At 51.4% G+C, this 20,070-nt stretch overlaps 1 protein-coding gene and 1 pseudogene across 1 annotated transcript; both read left to right on the top strand.

Moving 5' to 3' along the window:
* The first annotated feature begins 2,917 nt into the window (after positions 1-2,917).
* Positions 2,918-4,682, top strand: LOC141978369 (amine oxidase [copper-containing] 3 pseudogene; annotated as a pseudogene).
* Positions 4,683-6,503: 1,821 nt separating this feature from the next.
* LOC141978378 (amine oxidase [copper-containing] 3-like) lies at positions 6,504-19,649 on the top strand. Its single transcript, XM_074940415.1, has 4 exons — positions 6,504-8,149; positions 16,803-17,088; positions 18,216-18,345; positions 18,875-19,649. Exons 1-4 carry the CDS (start codon positions 6,580-6,582, stop codon positions 19,157-19,159), a joined length of 2,271 nt encoding a protein of 756 aa, XP_074796516.1. The 5' UTR covers positions 6,504-6,579; the 3' UTR covers positions 19,160-19,649.
* The last annotated feature ends 421 nt before the right edge of the window (positions 19,650-20,070 follow it).

Consider the following 20,070-nt stretch of genomic DNA (forward strand, 5'->3'; position numbering starts at 1 on the left):
GAGTGTGCCTATTAATGCCTGTCAAAGGGGCAACAAAGCACAGCAGCGATCTGCCCCATCCCTGCAGCCAATATAAGGAGGGTGAATGAACATCAAGCAAACTTATTTTGACATTTAAAATGATGTAACTAGCTGACAGGAGAAAATGGGAGCAAGGAATTTAAACCTCCCTGCAGCCGGAGTTCTGCCTGGAAGTAGACAAGCCCAGCCAGCTCATGGGGAGTTGAGTAATGGGCTCCCTGCCCCGGTGGCTGGCATTCTGGTGCTGCCGCTGGCTAGCTGGCTTTTGGTTTGGTTCCTGTACATTGCAGAGATGAATTGTGCAGCTGTACCTGTTGTGTGAGCTGCAGTGTCTGCTCTCCTCAACAACACAAAACTTCCCTTCTCACTCCTTCGGGGGGGGAATTTACCAAACCCAGGATGTAGCAATAGGTGGTCCCAAAAAGGAATTACCTGGCTAAAATAAACCTCCGCAGGAAGTGAATTCTCTGGGGCAGGGCTGCAAGAAGTTCTGTACTGTGGCTGGATCGGATGTGTGGAAGGGGATGCATGCTCTGAAACTGGGAGTAAACAGGTTGTGTTAATGCTAGTAAGGAGACTTGATACTTCCTAAGTTCTGAGCTGCTGGAGGTGTTCTCTTTTAGATGAGACATAAAACCAAGGCCTTCAGCACTTGTGCTTCTTAAAAAACCCAGATCGCTTTTCGTAAGCATCAGAGAGTAAGCCCAGGTGTCCTGGCAGTGCTGCTGTTCAATTCATTTCATTTGCTTCCTGACATTTCCCTTGCAGTTTTGAAATGGATTCAGATTTGTTCTCCACTGACTCTGAAAGGGTGGGGCTGCTGTGGCTCCGGAAAACTTTATCAAATGCTTTCAGATCCCTCGGCTGGAACCGTGCCGCAGAAGCAGAAGGTGTCAAGTACTGCACGTTTAGACAGTGCGCTGCCCTGGGGTGTCCTCGGGCACATCAACAGGCTAGAAACTCGGGAGAGCAGCCGCACAGAACCACCCGTTCGCTGCATGTTGGCCGTATCCTTCCCCACAAATAGGCTGCTCGTTAGTGGGGGTAGGTGGGTTTTTACTGTGGTGTAACTAGTGAGCTAGATCTACATCGAAACACCGAACAAATCCCAAACCTTTGTGTTCAGGCCACCCTGCAGCTCCCTCCGTGCTGGCTCCAGGCAGCTGCAGGGCTTAGCCACCTTTCTTTAACCACTCCCTGTCCCTGAGAAAAACGCTCTGTTTGCAGCCTGTGCCTGGCTACAGACAGCTCAGAGGAGATGTAAACTGTCATTGCGTCGCTCTTAGCCAGGGCTCATTCTCAAGGCTCCTGCTGAATGCGCCACTCCTGTAGTGTCTCCTCCCTGGGTTCGTGTTGCTTGTCTGCAGGTGTGATGCTAGTGCGTCCGGCAGAAGGAAAGGTGCATGTTTCTGGGGTAGCCGTCTTGTATAATTCGCCTGCCAGCAGGTGCGTGGTGACAGCAGCAGCCCCTGCCCTCGCCACAGCGCTAGACTCCAGCTGCCCAGGAGCCGGAAATGGGTGGACTCAGAAATGACGTGCGGCCGCTTGTGTCCGTCTTTACAGCTGCAGACTAGGCCAGAGAAGGCTGCTGGGGCTGATGATGATGGGATGGGGTGCTCTGTCAAGAGCAGCCCTGGCTAAATGCTTCTCTACAGGGCAGGGAGATGGGTCCAAACCCACGGTGAGGAAGTAGAGGTGGAACTGCCCGAGGAGGAAGCAACCTGCCCCCAGCAGGAAAGAGCAAGTGTTGCCTGCCGGAGACGGTAGGGAGGGGAGGCTGGCAGCGGGAATGGAAACTTGCTCTGATTCTTGGTTTGCTTGTGTGTTCAGCACAGGCTGGAGATCCGGCAGGGATTATGGCTCAAGCTGCAGGGCTTTTATTTATTTCATTTAGGAGCCGTCTCACTAGCCAACTGTGACACCTGCGCCTTTCTGGAGGTGCAGGGAGACCAAGGAAAACAGTAACTTATGAGTCACGAGAAGTCATGCTCGCCAGCGGGAATTCCAGCAGGAGGCTGCCAGCGCCATGATCAGTCCAGGGAAAATGTGAAAAGTGGCAGTTCAGAAATGTGTCTTCTCTTTTTCCTGAGCCCGCCCATCCGGTACCAACCTGGGCTCCAGCGTGTGGCCAGGCGGCCTGGGGAGAGGGAGAAGCACATGGTGGAATCCAGGGACTCCTGTGCGCTAACCCTGGCTCTGCCTCTCCTGGTGCCCTGCAGCCATCTCCTCTTTCCCCCCCCCCACGCCCCCCTTCCCATGAAGCAGGGCTAATAATGACCCTGAGTTGTCTCATGGGAGTGTGGCCAGGACTGGCTAATTTCCGGCTGTGCAGTGGCATGATGCTGGTGCTAATTATTCATTGTGATTTGGGTGCTGGGACTAAGGCCCTAAAGTGGACCTGGCTGGGGCTGCCACATCCCTTTGGCTGTTACATAGCTGGGCATGTTCCTCCATACAGGAACGGCTGCTGGAGGTCAAACTGGGAACCAAAACCACACAGCGAGGGGGTGTGTGTGTGAAAGGAAGGAGCCTGAGAAATTAGGGAAACTCAGTGAACTGCGAAGAGGTGAATTCTGAGCTGTGGCAGTGAAATCTCCACTCTCACAGGCTGGGAATGTGCCTCCCTCCATTCCCCAACCTGATGCTGACAACGCCATCCCGGCTCTCATGGGTAACCTCAGCAAACCGGCCAGACTAAAAAAGCAACATAATCATATGAAATTTGTCTTATGAGTCACTGGCCCTGCGGCTTCAGCAGTTTTCCTAATGCATTGCTCTTGGAGGACCACGGAGCGTGCTGGATGGGCTGGGAGCAAAGACCTGCCCTCTCTGGTCCCCACAAATTTCAGATCTCCTCCCCCAGCCTCTCTCCACCTTTCGTGTTTCCTGTACTAACCATCCAGCCACAGTCCAAACAGGCTGACAGCAGCCTCTCTGGAAGCTGCTGTAAGGCTCCGTAAGTCTCTTCTACCTTTGTGGCTGCAGCAACATGAACCTGAAAACTGTCCTCATCCTCTTGGTTCTGGCGCTAGCCACAATTTTCGCTCTGGTTTGTGTGTTGCTGACTAGAGGAGTGAAACCAGCCAGCTGTGAGCCGCAGACCCTGAGCACCCTGCAGGGAAAGCACAGTGACCAGAGCCTGGTCTTTGCTGATCTGACGCCAGAAGAAATGGTGCAAGTGGTGACGTATCTTCAGGAAAACCTTGGGGTGCCACTGGTAGATGCCTCTCAAGCAAACCCTTCTGATAACTGCATTTATTACATCGATGTGCAGCTCCCCACAAAGGCAGAGGTGCTGGGGTTCTTGGATCGTGGGGGCAGGCGACCCCCCCGGCAGGCACTGGCTGTGGTGTATTTTGGAAACCAGCCAGATCCAAATGTCACGGAGTATGTGGTGGGTCCCCTGCCAACACCAACAACTCACCAGGACATCACGGTGCAGAAGTATGGAGGGAAGCTGCCGTACCACCGCAGACCAGTGCTGGATTTTGAGTACAAGTTGGTTGCTGGCTTTTTACGGAGGACAGCATTTCCCACAGCTCTAACCTTCCTGAGTCAAGTATTGGATTATGATGGGACCAATTTAGCAGCTATGACCACAGCCCCCCGGGGGTTCCAGTCTGGAGACCGCAACACCTGGTTTGTTCTGTTCCACAACGTGAGCGGCTTCTTCCTGCACCCGGTGGGGCTGGAGGTGCTGGTTGATCACAGCAGCCTGGATGCCTCCCAGTGGAGGGTGAGCAAAGTGTTCTTTAACGGCCAGTACTACGGGGACTTGGTGCAGCTGGAGAGCGAGTTCAAGCAGGGCCATGTCAAAGTGGACCCAGTTAAGAGAGCCCCACCCGACGGGGGATTCTCTTCCATGCAGCCCCGAGCAGCTCCCAGGGCCCCGTTCCCTCTGCAGTACGAGCCTCATGGGCCCCGCTACAGTGTCCAAAACAACCAAGTCGTCTCCCGGGCCTGGAGCTTTGCCTTTGGGGTGAACGTGAACACAGGGATGCGTCTCTTTGACATCAGATTTAAGGGGGAGAGGATTGTCTATGAAATCAGTATCCAGGATGCTATATCTGTCTATGGGTCCAACTGTCCTGGAGGGATGTCAACCAGGTACATGGATGGGAGCTTTGGCATCGGGAGATTCACGTACCCGTTAGTCCGGGGGGTCGATTGCCCCTATTCAGCTACGTACGTAGACACACACTACTTAGCTCAATCCCCAAACCCTAGAATTAATAAAAACTCCATCTGCATTTTTGAGGAGAACTCTGGGTCTCCTCTGAGGCGCCATTACTCCAACTTGCAGTCCCTGTACTACGGGGGGCTGACCAACTCTGCTCTGGTCCTTCGGTCCATTGCCACTCTGGGCAACTATGACTACGTCTGGGACTTCATCTTCTACGAGAACGGAGCTATCGAGGCCAAAGTCCATGCCACAGGCTACATGACTTCATCCTTTCTCTACGGTGACGGTCTGGACTATGGCAATAGGGTTGGGGATCACACCCTGGGGACAATACACACCCATTCCATCCATTATAAAGTGGACTTGGACGTTGGAGGTAGGTCTCTTTGGTGATGTTTCTCTCTCTCCCTCTCCTAGTGCCTCTCACTTGCTACGTCCTCGGACTTATGACAATTGGTTCCTGAAAATTGTGTCGTAAGTCGAAATGTCGTGACTCGGAACCGCAATGCACTCTATTGCGGGACTGAGCATTGTAAAGTCTAAACCAATAGTCGTTAGTCGAATCAGGGTGTCAATTCAGAACGGTTGTAAGTGCCGTTCGTCGTACGTTGAACGTGGTAAAGTCGAGGCCTGCCTGTATTCTGTAGAACTGCAGGATTGGGGGCTGTCCCAAGATGCAGAACTCCTGCAGACGGCCAGCGGCATCCTCCTTGTTCACTCTCTTACCCTTAGAGCTCTTTGCAACATTATTTTTTGACTTATTCAAATGAAAAGTCAGGGAAAGTCACAAATCTCAGGAGCCATGCGAATCCCAGCGAGAGGCAGCTGGCTCCATGGTCCAGGGGAAACGTGTAAGGTAGCAGTTTGGAAATGTGTGTATTTTTCTTACCCCCGTCAGTGGCCAGGCCTAGGGTGGGAGCCAGGGTCTCGCTAGTTCTAACCGCTGCCTCTCCCTATGACCTTGGGGTTGTCACCTTTCCCCGCTGTAAAGCAGGGATACCAGTGCCCTATCTCATGGGGCGGGGAGGATTAGCTGATTAGCTTGTGCCGTGCCAAGCATTTACTGATCTTCTCTGGGAACCTTTGTGGTTCAGGTCCCAAGGCTCGGACCCCAAACTGGCCTCATTGCGGCTGCTGAATTCCTATTGCTTTGACCCAGCCAGGCATGTTTTCCAGCAGCAGTTCCTGTGGAAGGTTATTTGAGAGTTGTATGACGTCCTACACACCAGGGGTGTTTGGTGCTACTGTGCACGCCATCTGCTGGCTGAAACTATTAGGTGTCGTCCAAGTGTCTGTGCTCGGGGGTCACTGGTAACCCCAGTCATCTCAGTGGGGCTGTCAGTCTGTCTGTCTGCGACTCAGCAAGACGTCAGTTCAGCAGGGACTCTGTGACAGCACTGGGGGGAGGGTCTTTAAATTAAAAATGCTTCTGCAAAAAGGGAACAGTAACGAGGTGGCACTTTGCGTCCCCCCAGAGCCAGACATGGCATCGGGAGGAGATGGATCCCCTGGATCCCCTGCCTCCCCTCCATCTCACAAGGACCTGCTTCCTGTTAGCAACACAGAGGTGCTGACTCCTGGAATGGCAGGGGTGGGGGGAAATGGAGGCCTTGTCCGGGTTAGAGACGTTACCCCAGTGCAAACCCCAGCACAAGCACCTGCCACCAGCGTGCTTCATGTCCCCCTTAGAGGACTGCACCACTGTCCCTACAGCCTTTGTCTTGGCAAGGCCCGAGTGCGCATTAAAATCCAAACCCTCACCTAGCACCTTCCGTCACATTTGCTGTGTCCCGCGGCTCTAGTCTTTGTCCCAAACAAGCTTTGGTTAAGCCAGAGCCACAGTCAAGATGAACCCTTTTCAGATACAACCACCCTGCTTACCAAGGAAATGCAAGAGCAAATCAGACGGAGAACCAGAAACTAGCAGCAGCGTGGAGAGTTCACGAGAAAGGAGCCCCAGGAACAGTCCAAGTTTAGTGAGCCAGGAAAGGATGAAATTCTGCACGATAGCAAAAAATCTCCAGCCTTTTGCAGATTTGGTTTCACCTTCCTACTGATGCTAAGTGCTTGGATCACAACTTTTACAGGCAGCCTCTGGAAGTTGGTCTGAACCAAGAAGTAATGGGGCCTCCTCTGTAACTGGTCTTCTGTGTAACACAGAGCGTGCTGGATGGGCTGATAGCAAAGACCTGCCCTTTCTGGTCCCAACAAACTTCATATCTCCTCCTCCTCTCACCTCGCCTCCACATTTCATGTTTCCTGTACTTAACCCGTCCAGCTGCAGCTTAAACAGGCTGCGTGCAGCTGGGAACTCCACTCTGGAAGTGGCTCCTGAAGGCTCTCACAGTCTCCTCTGCCTTTGTGGCTGCAGCAACATGAACCTGAAAACTGTTCTCATCCTCTTGGTTCTGGCGCTAGCCACAATTTTCGCTCTGGTTTGTGTGTTGCTGACTAGAGGAGTGAAACCAGCCAGCTGTGAGCCGCAGACCCTGAGCACCCTGCAGGGAAAGCACAGTGACCAGAGCCTGGTCTTTGCTGATCTGACGCCAGAAGAAATGGTGCAAGTGGTGACGTATCTTCAGGAAAACCTTGGGGTGCCACTGGTAGATGCCTCTCAAGCAAACCCTTCTGATAACTGCATTTATTACATCGATGTGCAGCTCCCCACAAAGGCAGAGGTGCTGGGGTTCTTGGATCATGGGGGCAGGCGACCCCCCCGGCAGGCACTGGCTGTGGTGTATTTTGGAAACCAGCCAGATCCAAATGTCACGGAGTATGTGGTGGGTCCCCTGCCAACACCAACAACTCACCAGGACATCACGGTGCAGAAGTATGGAGGGAAGCTGCCGTACCACCGCAGACCAGTGCTGGGGAAGGAGTATGAGCAGATTGAAATCTTCTTACGGAAGGAGGCATTCTCAACAGCCCCTACCTTTCTGAGTCAAGTATTGGATTATGATGGGACCAATTTTGCATCACTAACCTCAGCCCCCCGGGGGTTCCAGTCTGGAGACCGCAACACCTGGTTTATTCTGTTCCACAACGTGAGCGGCTTCTTCCTGCACCCGGTGGGGCTGGAGGTGCTGGTTGATCACAGCAGCCTGGACGTTTCCCAGTGGAGGGTGAGCAAAGTGTTCTTTAACGGCCAGTACTACGGGGACTTGGTGCAGCTGGAGAGCGAGTTCAAGCAGGGCCATGTCAAAGTGGACCCAGTTAAGGGAGCCCCACCTGACGGGGGATTCTCTTCCATGCAGCCCCGAGCAGCTCCCAGGGCCCCGTTCCCTCTGCAGTACGAGCCTCATGGGCCCCGCTACAGTGTCCAAAACAACCAAGTCGTCTCCCGGGCCTGGAGCTTTGCCTTTGGGGTGAACGTGAACACGGGGATGCGTCTCTTTGACATCAGATTTAAGGGGGAGAGGATTGTCTATGAAATCAGTATCCAGGATGCTATATCTGTCTATGGGTCCAACTGTCCTGGAGGGATGTCAACCAGGTACATGGATGGGAGCTTTGGCATCGGGAGATTCACGTACCCGTTAGTCCGGGGGGTCGATTGCCCCTATTCAGCTACGTACGTAGACACACACTACTTAATTGAAACCCAGACACCTGAAAAGCATAAAAACTCCATCTGCATTTTTGAGGAGAACTCTGGGTCTCCTCTGAGGCGCCATTACTCCAACTTGCAGTCCCTGTACTACGGGGGGCTGACCAACTCTGCTCTGGTCCTTCGGTCCATTGCCACTCTGGGCAACTATGACTACGTCTGGGACTTCATCTTCTACGAGAACGGAGCTATCGAGGCCAAAGTCCATGCCACAGGCTACATGACTTCATCCTTTCTCTACGGTGACGGTCTGGACTATGGCAATAGGGTTGGGGATCACACCCTGGGGACGATACACACCCATTCCATCCATTATAAAGTGGACTTGGACGTTGGAGGTAGGTCTCGGTGTAACTTTCCTTTCTAGTTCTGTGCCCATCCTTTTAGTATCTCAGCACCTCCCAGGCACATTTACATTTGCAAAATTAGGTTTCTCATGGACTCTGGAGTGCTGCTTTTCTCCTTCCGCTGGTATCAGAGGGACCTGCCTGGCATATGCCCCAGCAATAGGGTTTCTCTGTCTCTGCCCCCTCTTGTGTCCTCACTCTGGTTGTGGTGGGGAAGCGTTAACTTGCTCTGCTGCTGGTCAGACTCCTTAATAGCTGTGTAACCGCTCTGATCAATCGCGAAGTGAGAGAATGGAGCCCTGAGCGGGCCTGGCAGGGGAATACTGGTCATTTTACAGATTTCCAGGGGTGAAGGAAATGAAGTTAAGGAATCTCTATTCGTCAAAATCTGAAAACCGATAAACAGTGAAGAGTTCTAGAGACCCCCACTGAACGTGTGTGTTTCATTTGTAAATCAATAAGGGGCATCCCAGAATTGTTCTGGTCTCATTCCTGGTGTTTGTGCATTAGCTTCCTCGATGGAGATGTCTGCTCTCCGCTCTCTAACGCCTTCTGCTTGGGGGATTGGCCATGTAGGCTGACGGGTTGCAGGGACAGGCTCTTTACCCCCCAAGAGGTAAGGAACCAAATGTGCCTGCTTGGGACCCATGTGGATAAGACCCACGTATTGTGATCTCCCAGCTGTTTTGTTTCCTTTCTGTCCTAGGGCTGGTAAGTCTCCCTTCCGGACCAGCTCTCGGCTTTCCCGCTTTGTGTTGTGTTTGACACACAGTGCCCGGGCCCACGTTCCAATCCTAGGTGATCCCAAACGTAGTGTTAGGAAAGGGAAGACAGGAACAGGGTGTGCGTGTGTATGTGAGAGATTGCAGAGGTGTCTCGTCTACCCTCCTCCAGAGTAAAATCTCTCGCTCTGATCTCCTCTTTAGCTCTAGTCTACACTGGGCATTTTGAACATACTCTGGGTGGCACAGCGAATGGGTCACCGTTAGAATTCTCCTCTTGCCCAGGGGGCTGCCCACGGTAGCACAGGCCATCCCGCCCCCGAGAGTGCTGAAAGAAGGTGCTCAGATCTTTGTCTGCTGTTACAATACCCCTCTCCCATGTTAGCAGGCTGTGCGGCTCCCTCCCCCAGGTGGCTGTATTCTAATACCCACCATCCCCTAATGCTGTGAGAGGGATGCAGATACAGCAGTCTGCCTTCTGCTTTCGGGTACCTGTGGCTGACTCGCTGAAGTCAGGGCAGTGGCATGAGTGTCACTGGCCCACTGTCTGGTTCGGCCCTGGCAACACGTCTCTCAGCCAGCAGAGAGCAGCCTTAGCGCAACCAACAAGGTAAATTGTGCAGCAGACGAGATGCTGGCAGATCAGTTTCTAGCAGTCACAAGAACCTAACCCGACTCCCCGGGCTGGAACACTGGTGCTCACCTTCCAGCAGTGAGGCTGCTCTGTGCAGGCTCGGTGAGAGGCACAGGACATGTACAAACTGGTTTTAAACAACCCCTTACGTTTTGCCCATTTCTCACAAGCCCTCTGGGATTTTGCTGAGGGTTGAAGCAGGTGCGGTGGGTATGGGGGCGGGTTGGTTAAGAGGCCTGCATCATGCACAGTTATCTGTCTGTGCTCTGCACGTGACTTGCAAATGTCCATCAGATGAATAGGTTAGAAGTCTGTCCTACCAGCTCCTTTCAGCAATGGGCTGTGGCCTGAATTCTGGTAACAGCAGCCCCTGCACCCGTCCCAGCACCAAACGAACTGGAGTTCTGGGGCTCTGTAGAGAAAAGCTAGCCTGCTGACTACCAGCCACTGGACGGAGCAGAAAGGCAGAGAGCTCCTGGCAGTGGAGACATGAGGACCGTCTGACTGACAAGAAGCTGCAGACGGGAGATACTCTAGGGCAAACTGCCGCAGTGAGCATGCATAGCACTTACATTAGACCTTCAGTCATAGCTCTTGAATTGCTTCACAGAGCTGGGTCAATCGTATCGTTCTCACTTAAACGGGGAAACTGAGGGGACAAGCTCACCAAGTAACTGGAGACAGAATCCAGGGCTCCTGCGTCCTGCTGCAGTGCCCAGGGGATGACCCATGCTGACTTGCCCTAGACTCCATCAAGGTCCGTTCATTGGTCGCTGTTGGTTCAGCCGGGGACCACTAACCCAACAGCATTTCAATTTGTCCCGTGGGATTTCTAGCTGGAGGAAGTGGGAGCCAACTGTCCTTTCACAAGGAAATGGTCCTTGTCCAACATGGCATGATAAGATTTCTGGTAGGAAACAGGGAGAGGGAGGTTCTCCATTAGGAGTCTGTCTCATGGTTGCTTATTTCTGTTGCATTTCTCAGCCCAGGCTCATCCACATGCCCAGCGCCCGGTTCCTCAGGCCAAACGTGACCTTTTTAAGATTGGTGCCCTCCTGGTGAGAAGCCATCTCTGCTGCTTGCCTAGTGGGGTTTTGGTCCATAGGCCAGCTTTCTTCAGGGGCAATAGCCCTGTGAGCCAGAGCGTTGCTGTCTTTAATAAGGAAAGGTTCATGCAAACAAATGTCACCCACCAGGTGCTTGGCCATGCAGGTGTGGGGAGGCAAGGGAAGCACCTCAGGATGGAGGTAAATAATGCACTTCACTGGCTTTATCTTCTCTACCCAGAAAAAAACAACCAATGCAGCAGGGTGGCTGGTCTCAGGAGCTGGGATAAATCCCTGGAGCAGCAGTTCACAAACTAGGCAAGTCCTTGTTTCAGTGAAGCCCTTCTAGGAGTCCCAGTTGGGTGGGGGGATTGTAAAACCAACCCTAAGCAGGAGGCATCTGGCTCCTGGGCTGAGACAACCACAATCTCCCCTGCAAGTGTAACCCAGTGGTGTGTGTGTCACACATGTGTGTCTGTTGGAGCCCCAGCTCCTGAGCCTGGCTCTTCGGCTCACCCTATAGAGGCTCAAGTTTTAGCTCTAGAGGTCCTCGGTTCAACGCCTGCTGTGACGGCCAAGGCCGAGGCTACCACATAAGCGTGCTAGCCACGATGCTGAAGGATCCAGGTCCAGGCTCGCAGGCAGCACTGTATAATCCAAGGAGCAGGATTTAAAAACAGGATGATCCATATGGGGCAAGACACATTTCTTCCCAAGATGCCAAAAGGAGTGGAAATTTGCCAGGAGCCCTTGGTCAGCTCTAAGGTGGTGACCCACCAGGCCTCCCCCAAATGTAGAGATGGCATTAACTCTTCTCACATCTGCGGAGCCCCCGGAATCCCACTGGCATGAGGCTGAGGTTGCTGGGGCTCTGCCAGTCACTCTGGATCTCTCCGACAACCCTCAACTCTAGCTTGTTTGAGTTCCTGCCTTGTGCCATTCCGCACACTCCTTGGAAGCTGGCAGGGCCTTTGCCGGACTGTCCCAGGTCCTGTCTCGGTGCAGTCCTTCAGCAGGGAGAATCATCGCGTCGGAGCCCGAAACAGCGTTTGTGCCTTTCTGCAGGAATTGGGCTCACTCCTCCAGGCTCAGCTGCTTGCTGGAAAGCAGATCCAAGGGTCGCAAGGACAGCTCCTCGGGGGAACAGGGCCCTGTGTGCTAGGCGGTGTACGAACACTCGGTGACTAGACAGCCCCTCCCCTGAAGAGCTTACAGACACGGGGGGCACATTCACCCTTAGAATGCCCCCCCTTGCGTCCATGTGTAATGGCGCCAGTACCCTCGGTCCAGCACTGCCGGCAGGCTGTCTGCTTCTCACCAGGTCTTCCATGGCCAAGACAGAGTTCAAGCCCCGTCCAGGGTAACCGGAAGGGCCAAGTGAAAAGCCAAACAAACCTGAATCATTCACCTGCCCCCTTGGGCTACTGAAGATTTCTGCTCTCGCTTACAAAGCCTATCTCAGCCCCGCCCCACCCTGGAGCCTACTCAGTTCCCTGGGGGTTTCTCTCCTAGGAGAATCCTGCTTCCTCTGCAATCTCTCCCTGGATCTTGCCTCCTTTCCAGGGCCTGCCACAGGGCCCAGTTCTGTCCCCACAGCCTTCCTCAGTTTCCTTAGCAGGCCCTTCCCAGAGAGATGCGGGGGGACACACACTCCCTGCCTCCTCTCTCCTGGGCCTGCTCCCGTCAGCCGTGTCCAGCTCTGGTGAAGTAGTTCTCTGTAGCCGTGCTCAGCCGCTCCAACTCCATGACACCCGGCTGGGATCGCGAACTGCCCCTACGCGGCTACGTCAGGGCAAGGCTTGAGGGGTAACTGCTAGATCATGGCCAGGTTGAGCCCCGCTTGCCTTCAAGGGCCAGGTAGCCTGTGACTGTACATTACATGGGGCATGTTTTTGCATGGATTACCTGTGTGCACCATGGAGCTCCCTGTCCTACCCCGCACAAAGGGCTTCATGTGGATGACAGTTGGGAAACTGCCCACGCAGCAGACGGGAGGGAGGGAAGCAGCTGGTCCCAGGGCTGGTTTGGGAGTGTGTTCCAGGGTTTGACTAATCTGTCCCACTGGACCAAGCATCTGTGAAGGCCTCACGGGGGCTGCACGGGCTCCCTTGACGTGAAGCTTGCTGAGTCAGGTTGCCCAGAGGATTCCCTGCCAGTAGCAGCCATGAAGCCGCCATGCCAGTGGCGAGAGAGTTCATAGGAATCGCTGGAGAGAGCTACAGGCATAGTCTGTAGTGATGGATACAGTGGGGTCCCGCTGCACTTTCCTCCTGAGGCTGTAGCTGCTCTGAAATTATTTTCAATGAACGCCTCAATTAAACTCGCCTTGCCTAAGCAGAAGAAGCCAGAGCAACTCAAACTGAAAACCAGAGCCTATAACCACCTTTTCCCAGCTCACAGAGTTTGGAAAGTTCCTGGGAATCCTTCTCGTGAGCGTCTCCCTTATTCCCATGGGCCCTTATCAACGTTGTGTCCATGCACTGAATTTGTTAGTAGACTAGTCTTAGTTACTCCCATACAAATATTGCGGGAGCCTCCTGATTTACTGGCAGTGCAATGGAATCCATCCAGTTACTTGGGAGAGGCCCACGTCTGCCGTCCACCTTTCTTCAGCTGCATCTTGTGCTCCTTGAGCATTTTTTGCCTTGTATAACACTTAATCTATTCTTCGCAGTAACTGCCAAACGCAGTGTCTGTTCTGTGAAAGTCTGATCCAGTCCTATTTTTACAGATCTGTCTACAAGGTCTCCAAATGTTTTGGCCCCAGAGGGCTTTCCTATGGCTTGTACCAAAGCTTATGCATCTATCACAAGACAGCTTCTCCCACCAGGGTTAACTGTTGGCAGGCAGTGGACATCAGCTGTCAGTACATCACCCAATATTGCCTTTGGGCCTGTTCTTAGACAGTCATTTGCCTGTGCTAATGCCAAAGGGATAGGTATTAACTCGTGTCGAAATCTGTTGCAAAGTCACAGTCCTGCTGGCTTCACAGGGGCTGTGCTTTGTTGCTGAAAAACATGTCAGGCTTCAACTATGAAGGCTTTTCTTTGACTTCTTCCCCCACCTCATAGAGCCTGGAAAAAGTTGGAGCATTATTTCTTGGCAGTGGATCATGACTCTGTACGTGACCAGGCTCCCTCTCTCGTGTCATAAGCCGTTTCTCAGCAGAGCTGGCCACTTGCACTTTCCCTAGGCTCTCTGCATTCAGCACCATGCCCTGTGTGGCTTCGGCAGCTACATCTTTTGTTGCGATATTTTGCAATGCAGTTGGTGGTTCGTCCCCAGAGAACACCTCAAACCTCTGAAGTGTTCATAAGAATGAATCCTCAGCTTCCCCGTCACATTGCTTCCTTGAGCCAGCTGGCCAGCCAAGCCAGCGTGGAACTTGGTTCTGCAGTCTGCTGTGATCTGGGCTGTCCGGTTGTAAGACACTCTCTGCTGAGGGCTGAGCAAGTCTTGGTGACGCCTGCAGTCCTTTCTTCCCTACCCCAGTAAGCCACTCCTGGCTCTGATCAGGATCCACTTGGTTGAACGTCTGACATGATCTCTTGACCACTCAGTCTCCTTGCTGGAACTCTGACCACTTCAGCTGGTAGTTGATGCATTTCTGCATTGTAGGTCGCACGCCTACCTTGCACAGTTTGCGTGGTCACAGCTCACGAAGAATAGCACTATTCGAATTCACATTTGAAGGTGGAGAGCTGCAGCTCTCAATTTCCTTCTCTCTGTGCATAGTTGAACATGAGCAGTAGGGACACCATTTTCATGTACTGACATCAAAACCTGAGGTTCACCCCCTACCTTCACCTTTGCTGGTCAAAAATGTAGAGGTGAAATTTTTTGAAAGCTTATATGAGTTTACCATAAGAATGTGACCGATTGGCTTTCACAATATGCTCTTCAAGATCTTGATCATGCGTTGCTATAAAGCCCAATAGTTGTGGAAGAAGCAGGCACCACAGTGCTAGAAATGGCAGTCTGTGAGCCAGTATTACCCTGGCATATGTCTTATGATTCACAGCTTGTTCTGTTGCGTTTGGGCCAAGAACTCTTTCAGTCCAAACATCTGCTAGCCCTAAGTCTGTGTGTGTCAGACTATATGTTTTTTTGGAAGTTCACTGAGATATGGAGGCCTCCCAGTAGTGGAATAAGCCACTCTTACTTAATTTTTTGTACAGTACATCAGAAGCAGGAACCATGCCAAACAGTCCATGGGGCCACTGAATGAGTGAGGTGCAAAAGGAGAACTCAAGGAAGATAAGGCCATTGTGGAAAAGCTAAATGAAGGCTTTGCAGAGTCTTCACTGCAGAGGATATGGGTAGAGCCCTGTGCAGATACAAAATTTGTATCCGCGTCCGATCCGCAGAAATGGTCTGTGCCTGCGGATATCTGCAGATATAAAGCGGAAATCCATGGATAGGCAGGGCTCTAGTTGTGGAGGAGAACCCCACGCCCGAGCCATTCTTTTTAGGTGACAAAACTGAAGAACTGTTCCAAACTGAGGTGTCAATAGAGATGGATTCTGAACAAATTGATAAACTAAACAGTATTAAGTCACCAGGACCAGATGGTATTCACCCAAGAGTTCTGGAGAGACTCAAATACAAAATTGTGGAACTACTAACTGGTATGCAACCTATTGCTTAAATCAGCCTCTGTACCAGATGACTGGTGGGGAGGGGGGGTGTCACGTCACTAATGTAATGCCTACTTTAAAAAAGGCTCCAGAGGAGATCATGGCAATTACAGGGTGGTGAGCCTAACAGCAGTACCAGAAAATTGGTTGAAATTATAGTAAAGAACAGAATTATAAGATGAACATGATTTGTTGGGGAAGAGTCAACACGGCTTTTGTGAAGGGAAATCATGCCTCACCAATCTATTAGAATTCTTTGAGAGAGTCAACAAGCATGTGGCAAGGGTCATCCAGTGGATATAGTGTACTTGGCCTTTCAGAAAGCCTTTGATAAGGTCACTCACCAAAGGCTCTTAAGCAAACTAAGCAGTCATGGGATGAGAGGATCTTCCCTCTTATCCCATGAATCAGTAATTGGTTAAAAGATAGGAAATGAAGGGTAGGAATAAATGGTCAGCTTTTCAGAATGGAGAGGGGTAAATGGTGTCCCCCAAGGATCTGTACTGGGACTTGTGCTGTTCAACATATTAATAAATTATCTGGAAAACAGGGTGAACAGTGAGGTGGCAAAATTTGCAGACAATACAAAATTAATCAAGTCCAAAGCTGACTGTAAGAGTTACAAAGGGATCTCACAAAACTAGACAACTGGGCAACAAAATGGCAGATGAAATACTTTGCACTTAGCAGCATTGAAATGGACACTGGAAAATATGATCCCAGCTATACATACAAAATGACGGGGTCTAAATTAGCCGTTACCGCTCAAGAAAGAGACCTTGGAGTCATCGTTGATAATGCCCTGAAAACATCTGCTCTATGTACAGCGACAGTCAAAAAAGTGAACAGAAGGTTAGAACCATTAGGAAAGGGACGGATAATACGATAGAAAATATCATAATGTCACTCTATAAATCCCTGGAATTCACATATGACAAAAGCCGCCCTCCCCTCCCCAACCCTTACCGCTCAGACTCATTCCCTGCAAGGCCCTGAAGTATATGGACTCGCCCAGTTCTTGAGAGGTGCTGCTCACTCCCCGGGTCATTTTGCAAGTTCACCTTCTCTTCTAGGAAGCTGCAAAATCGTGAGCAGAAATATTCCACTTGGTCTGTCGTGATGGTTTTCATCCTGTGGTGCATGGACGCAGACTATGGGGTCTGCACCGCCACTGGAAATTGTTTAGGGGTCTGCAAATGAAAAAAGGTTGAAAACCCCGATCTATTGTACATGTATCGTTTGGCTAATGACATTAGCTGCGTTGTCATCTAGGGAGAATTCACCAATCTGCATGGGCTAGCACTAGGGTTATGCACCTCTTAGGCTCCACTTAACCCTCTGCACAGGGTAGGAGCCAGATGATGGGGTCAGTCACATCTTGTTGCAGCTCAGCCACTCATCACAACTGCAGTCGTTGCTGAGAAGGACTTAGCCGCTCGTTTGGCATGAGACTGCTTGTTGGGCACAGAGCTGCAGACGTGGAGATAACACCATGCAGAACCCACGCTGTTCAGAGTCTCTGGGACGGGGTGATGCTGAGGATGCATATGCTGTCTAGGGAGCCCAGGAAGTGATTTCTCAGTGGTATTTCCCTTTGCCTTTTAGGGATGTATAATACTCTCGTGGCCCATGACATGGCATTTGAGTCTGTGCAGGCTCCTTGGAGTCCAGAGCACCAGATACAGCGCCCACGACTCACCAAGACAGTCCTGGACACAGAGGACAAGGCTGCTTTCCGGCTCCATTCAAACATGCCCAGATACATCTATTTTGCAGCCAACAGTGAAAATAAGTGGGGCCACCAGCGTGGCTACAGGATCCAGATTGTTAGCTTCACCGGGGAACATCTACCAGAAACCAGTTTGATGGAGCGAGCTATCAGCTGGGGGAGGTAGGCAGCTTTCATCTAGATGTTCCCACATAATTTATGATGATGCATAAGTCACCTGTGGATGCCTAGGTGTCCAGTGGCTGCTTGGTTCAGGTACTCATAGAATGGACATGGGCAAAGGCTCTTGTACGCCATAATGAAAGTGTCACATTCCCTCTGACCAATCGCTGGGAGTTATGCCGAAAGCTAAGATTTTGTCATGATTATTTTTAGTAAAAGTCATGGACAGGTCATGGGCAATAAACAAAAATTCACGGAAGCCGTGACCTGTCTGTGACATTTGCTGCTGCAGCTCCCTGGTTTCCCCCACCACCGTGGTGGCTGGGAGCTGTGGGGTTCCCCCTCCACCCACAACATCTGGGAAATGCAGGGTGACCATATTTCCCCAAGAGAAAACCGGACACCCCAGCCGCTTGCCCGAGGCGTCCCCACCTTCTGTGCGAGGCTGTTGCCCGTTGCTGGAACCCTGAGGAGGGCCCACTCAGGAGTCTGTCGCCTGTCGCTGGAACCCTGCCAGGGCCCCACTGGAACCCCTGGGGCTGAAGCAGACAATGTCAGAGATCTCTGGAAGTCACGGATTTCGTGGCATAAATGTAGCCTTAGTTATGCCCTATCAGCTGTTTGCCCACTCCTTGGAGTTTAAAGCCGAACCTCTGTTGCCACCTTGATTGAATTTTCTTCTTCATCGGTTCATTTTGTCCCCTGCTGCCACACACTTCTTCCAATCCACCTTAACTGTGGCCTGAAGCCCCCTCTCTTTTCCCAGTCCTGCCTCACCCCTTGGCCATAGCTCAGCCCGTGTATCTCAGTCGTGACCTGCAGTACCCGCTATTCCAGCCCAGGTCACACCCACTCCCCTTCTGCTGATGCACCTTGCTGGCACCCTCTCTGGTGTTTCCTTAGTAGATCCTGACAGCTGGGCTGAATGTTGTGGTAATATTTTTGTGAGGCGTACATTAGGATCGTAGACGCTTGAGATGGAAAAGATCCCTTACGTTATTTAGCCCATGCCCCGTCCACCCTGCCAGGTAGCGTCAGGGCAGAGTGTTCCCTGTAGTATATTTCTCCCAATCTGGTTTTAAATGTCCCTGTCCTGTGAAGCTGCCTTCTTTCTCTCCTCTCGTTAGGTACAAACTGGCTGTCACCAAACGAAAAGAGGAGGAACCAACCAGTAGCAGCATCTACAACCAGAACGACCCCTGGACACCCACTGTGGCTTTTGCTGACTTCATAAACAATGAGAGCATCGTGACCGAGGTGAGTTCGGTTCTCTTTGTGCTGGGGCCATGTATTACGGGGTGCTGAGTATTATCCGTCTTAGAGCTATCCACAGCCCAGGACCCACACAGACAAGCCCCGTTCTTTTGCTCAGGGCTCAGACAGACATTGCTAACAGGATTCTTGGTTTCTGTGGGACAAAAGGAAAACCTTGGGGAAGGAGAATTAACTCACTGCACTCCATGTTTCCCCTCTTCCGAGTTGGCACCTGTTACGAGAAAGCACAAGCCCTTTGCTTTTGTGAAGTCCCTACGACTGAGTCGCGTGTAGAGTGAATGAGCAGAGCTGGTCAGGACAGTCTGAAAAATCTGAAATTGCCCCAACCAAATGGGGAAAAAATGTCAGGAAAATGTTTCCATTGTCCAAGCCGCTCTCCTAGAAAGGGAGCCCGGCAGGTGGCATTTGCTGGCTTTGGCCCAGGTGACGTTACTGGTCTGCCCTGTATGTGCTCCCAAATGGATGTTCTCCTGAAATAACCAAATTATCTGACGTTGTCTCCCTTCCCCAGGACTTGGTTGCCTGGATAACAACTGGTTTCCTTCACATCCCACATGCAGAGGATATTCCCAACACAGTGACGGTGGGAAATGGAGTCAGCATTCTCCTGAGACCCTACAATTATTATGACACAGACCCTTCCATATATTCACCTGATGGCGTCTTTTTCAGCAGTGAGCAGGACTCTAGTGTATGTGAAGTCAATCATATTGCCTGCCTGTCCAAAACTGCCTCATGTTTACCAGTCCTCCCTCCATTCACCTATGACGGCTTCCAAAATCTGACGAGACTGTAAGAGTTATGGGCTGCGGGGTCTCTGTGTGGCAGAAGAAAGGAATATGGTGCCCCAGAGTGACTACTCTGCCCAGAAGACCCATTTGCATAACGGAGATCGGTCTTAAAATCCATTTCTAATTACTATGTTTATCTTTTGATAAAGTAACATCACCATTATCACTGCTTACAGGGGCTGTATCTAAGAGTTGTGGGCTGCAGGGTCTTTATGTGGTAGGAGAAATGAATCTGATGCACCCGAGTGACCACTCTGCCGGAAAAAATCTATTTTAATAATGGAGATCTGTCTTCAAGTCCCTCTCTTGATGATGTTGCCTAGCTTTTTATATAATAACTTCACTACTGCAAGGGGCTGTATCTTTAAAGGGAAACATAACATTCTCGGTGCACGGCCAGGTTAGAATTTGCATTAGCCTTTTTTAGAATAACTTGTTTAAATCCAGTCTGTCGCATGGAGGGAGGCAGGGAGAAGGAGAGTGAATTCTGTTCCTCCGATAACAGTAATAAATGCTGAGTAGTAACTAGCTCAGGTGAAAATAATGAAGCTTGATGTTGGTCCAAAGTTATCTCAAATGCCTTATTCCTAAACCGCTGCAGCTGTGTGGCATGGCCTGTGTCCACGAAGGCTGAAGGGGCGAAGAGTCTTAGCATAAGCACATGTGACTAGATAGCCGCACTGGGTCAAACTAATGGTCCATCTCGGTCAGGATCCTGTTTTCCGACAATGGCCATTCAGAGGGAATGAACAGAGCAGGGCAGTCACTGAGTGATCTATCCCCTGTCGTCCAGTCCCAGCTTCTGGCAGTCAAAGGCTAGGGACACCCAGAGCATAGGGTTGCGTCCCTGCCCATCTTGTTTAATAGCCATTGATGGACCTGTCCTCCATGAACTTATCTCGTTCTTTTTTGAATC

The sequence above is a fragment of the Natator depressus genome, chromosome 27 (genome assembly GCF_965152275.1).
Source record: "Natator depressus isolate rNatDep1 chromosome 27, rNatDep2.hap1, whole genome shotgun sequence".
NCBI lineage: Eukaryota > Metazoa > Chordata > Testudines > Cheloniidae > Natator > Natator depressus.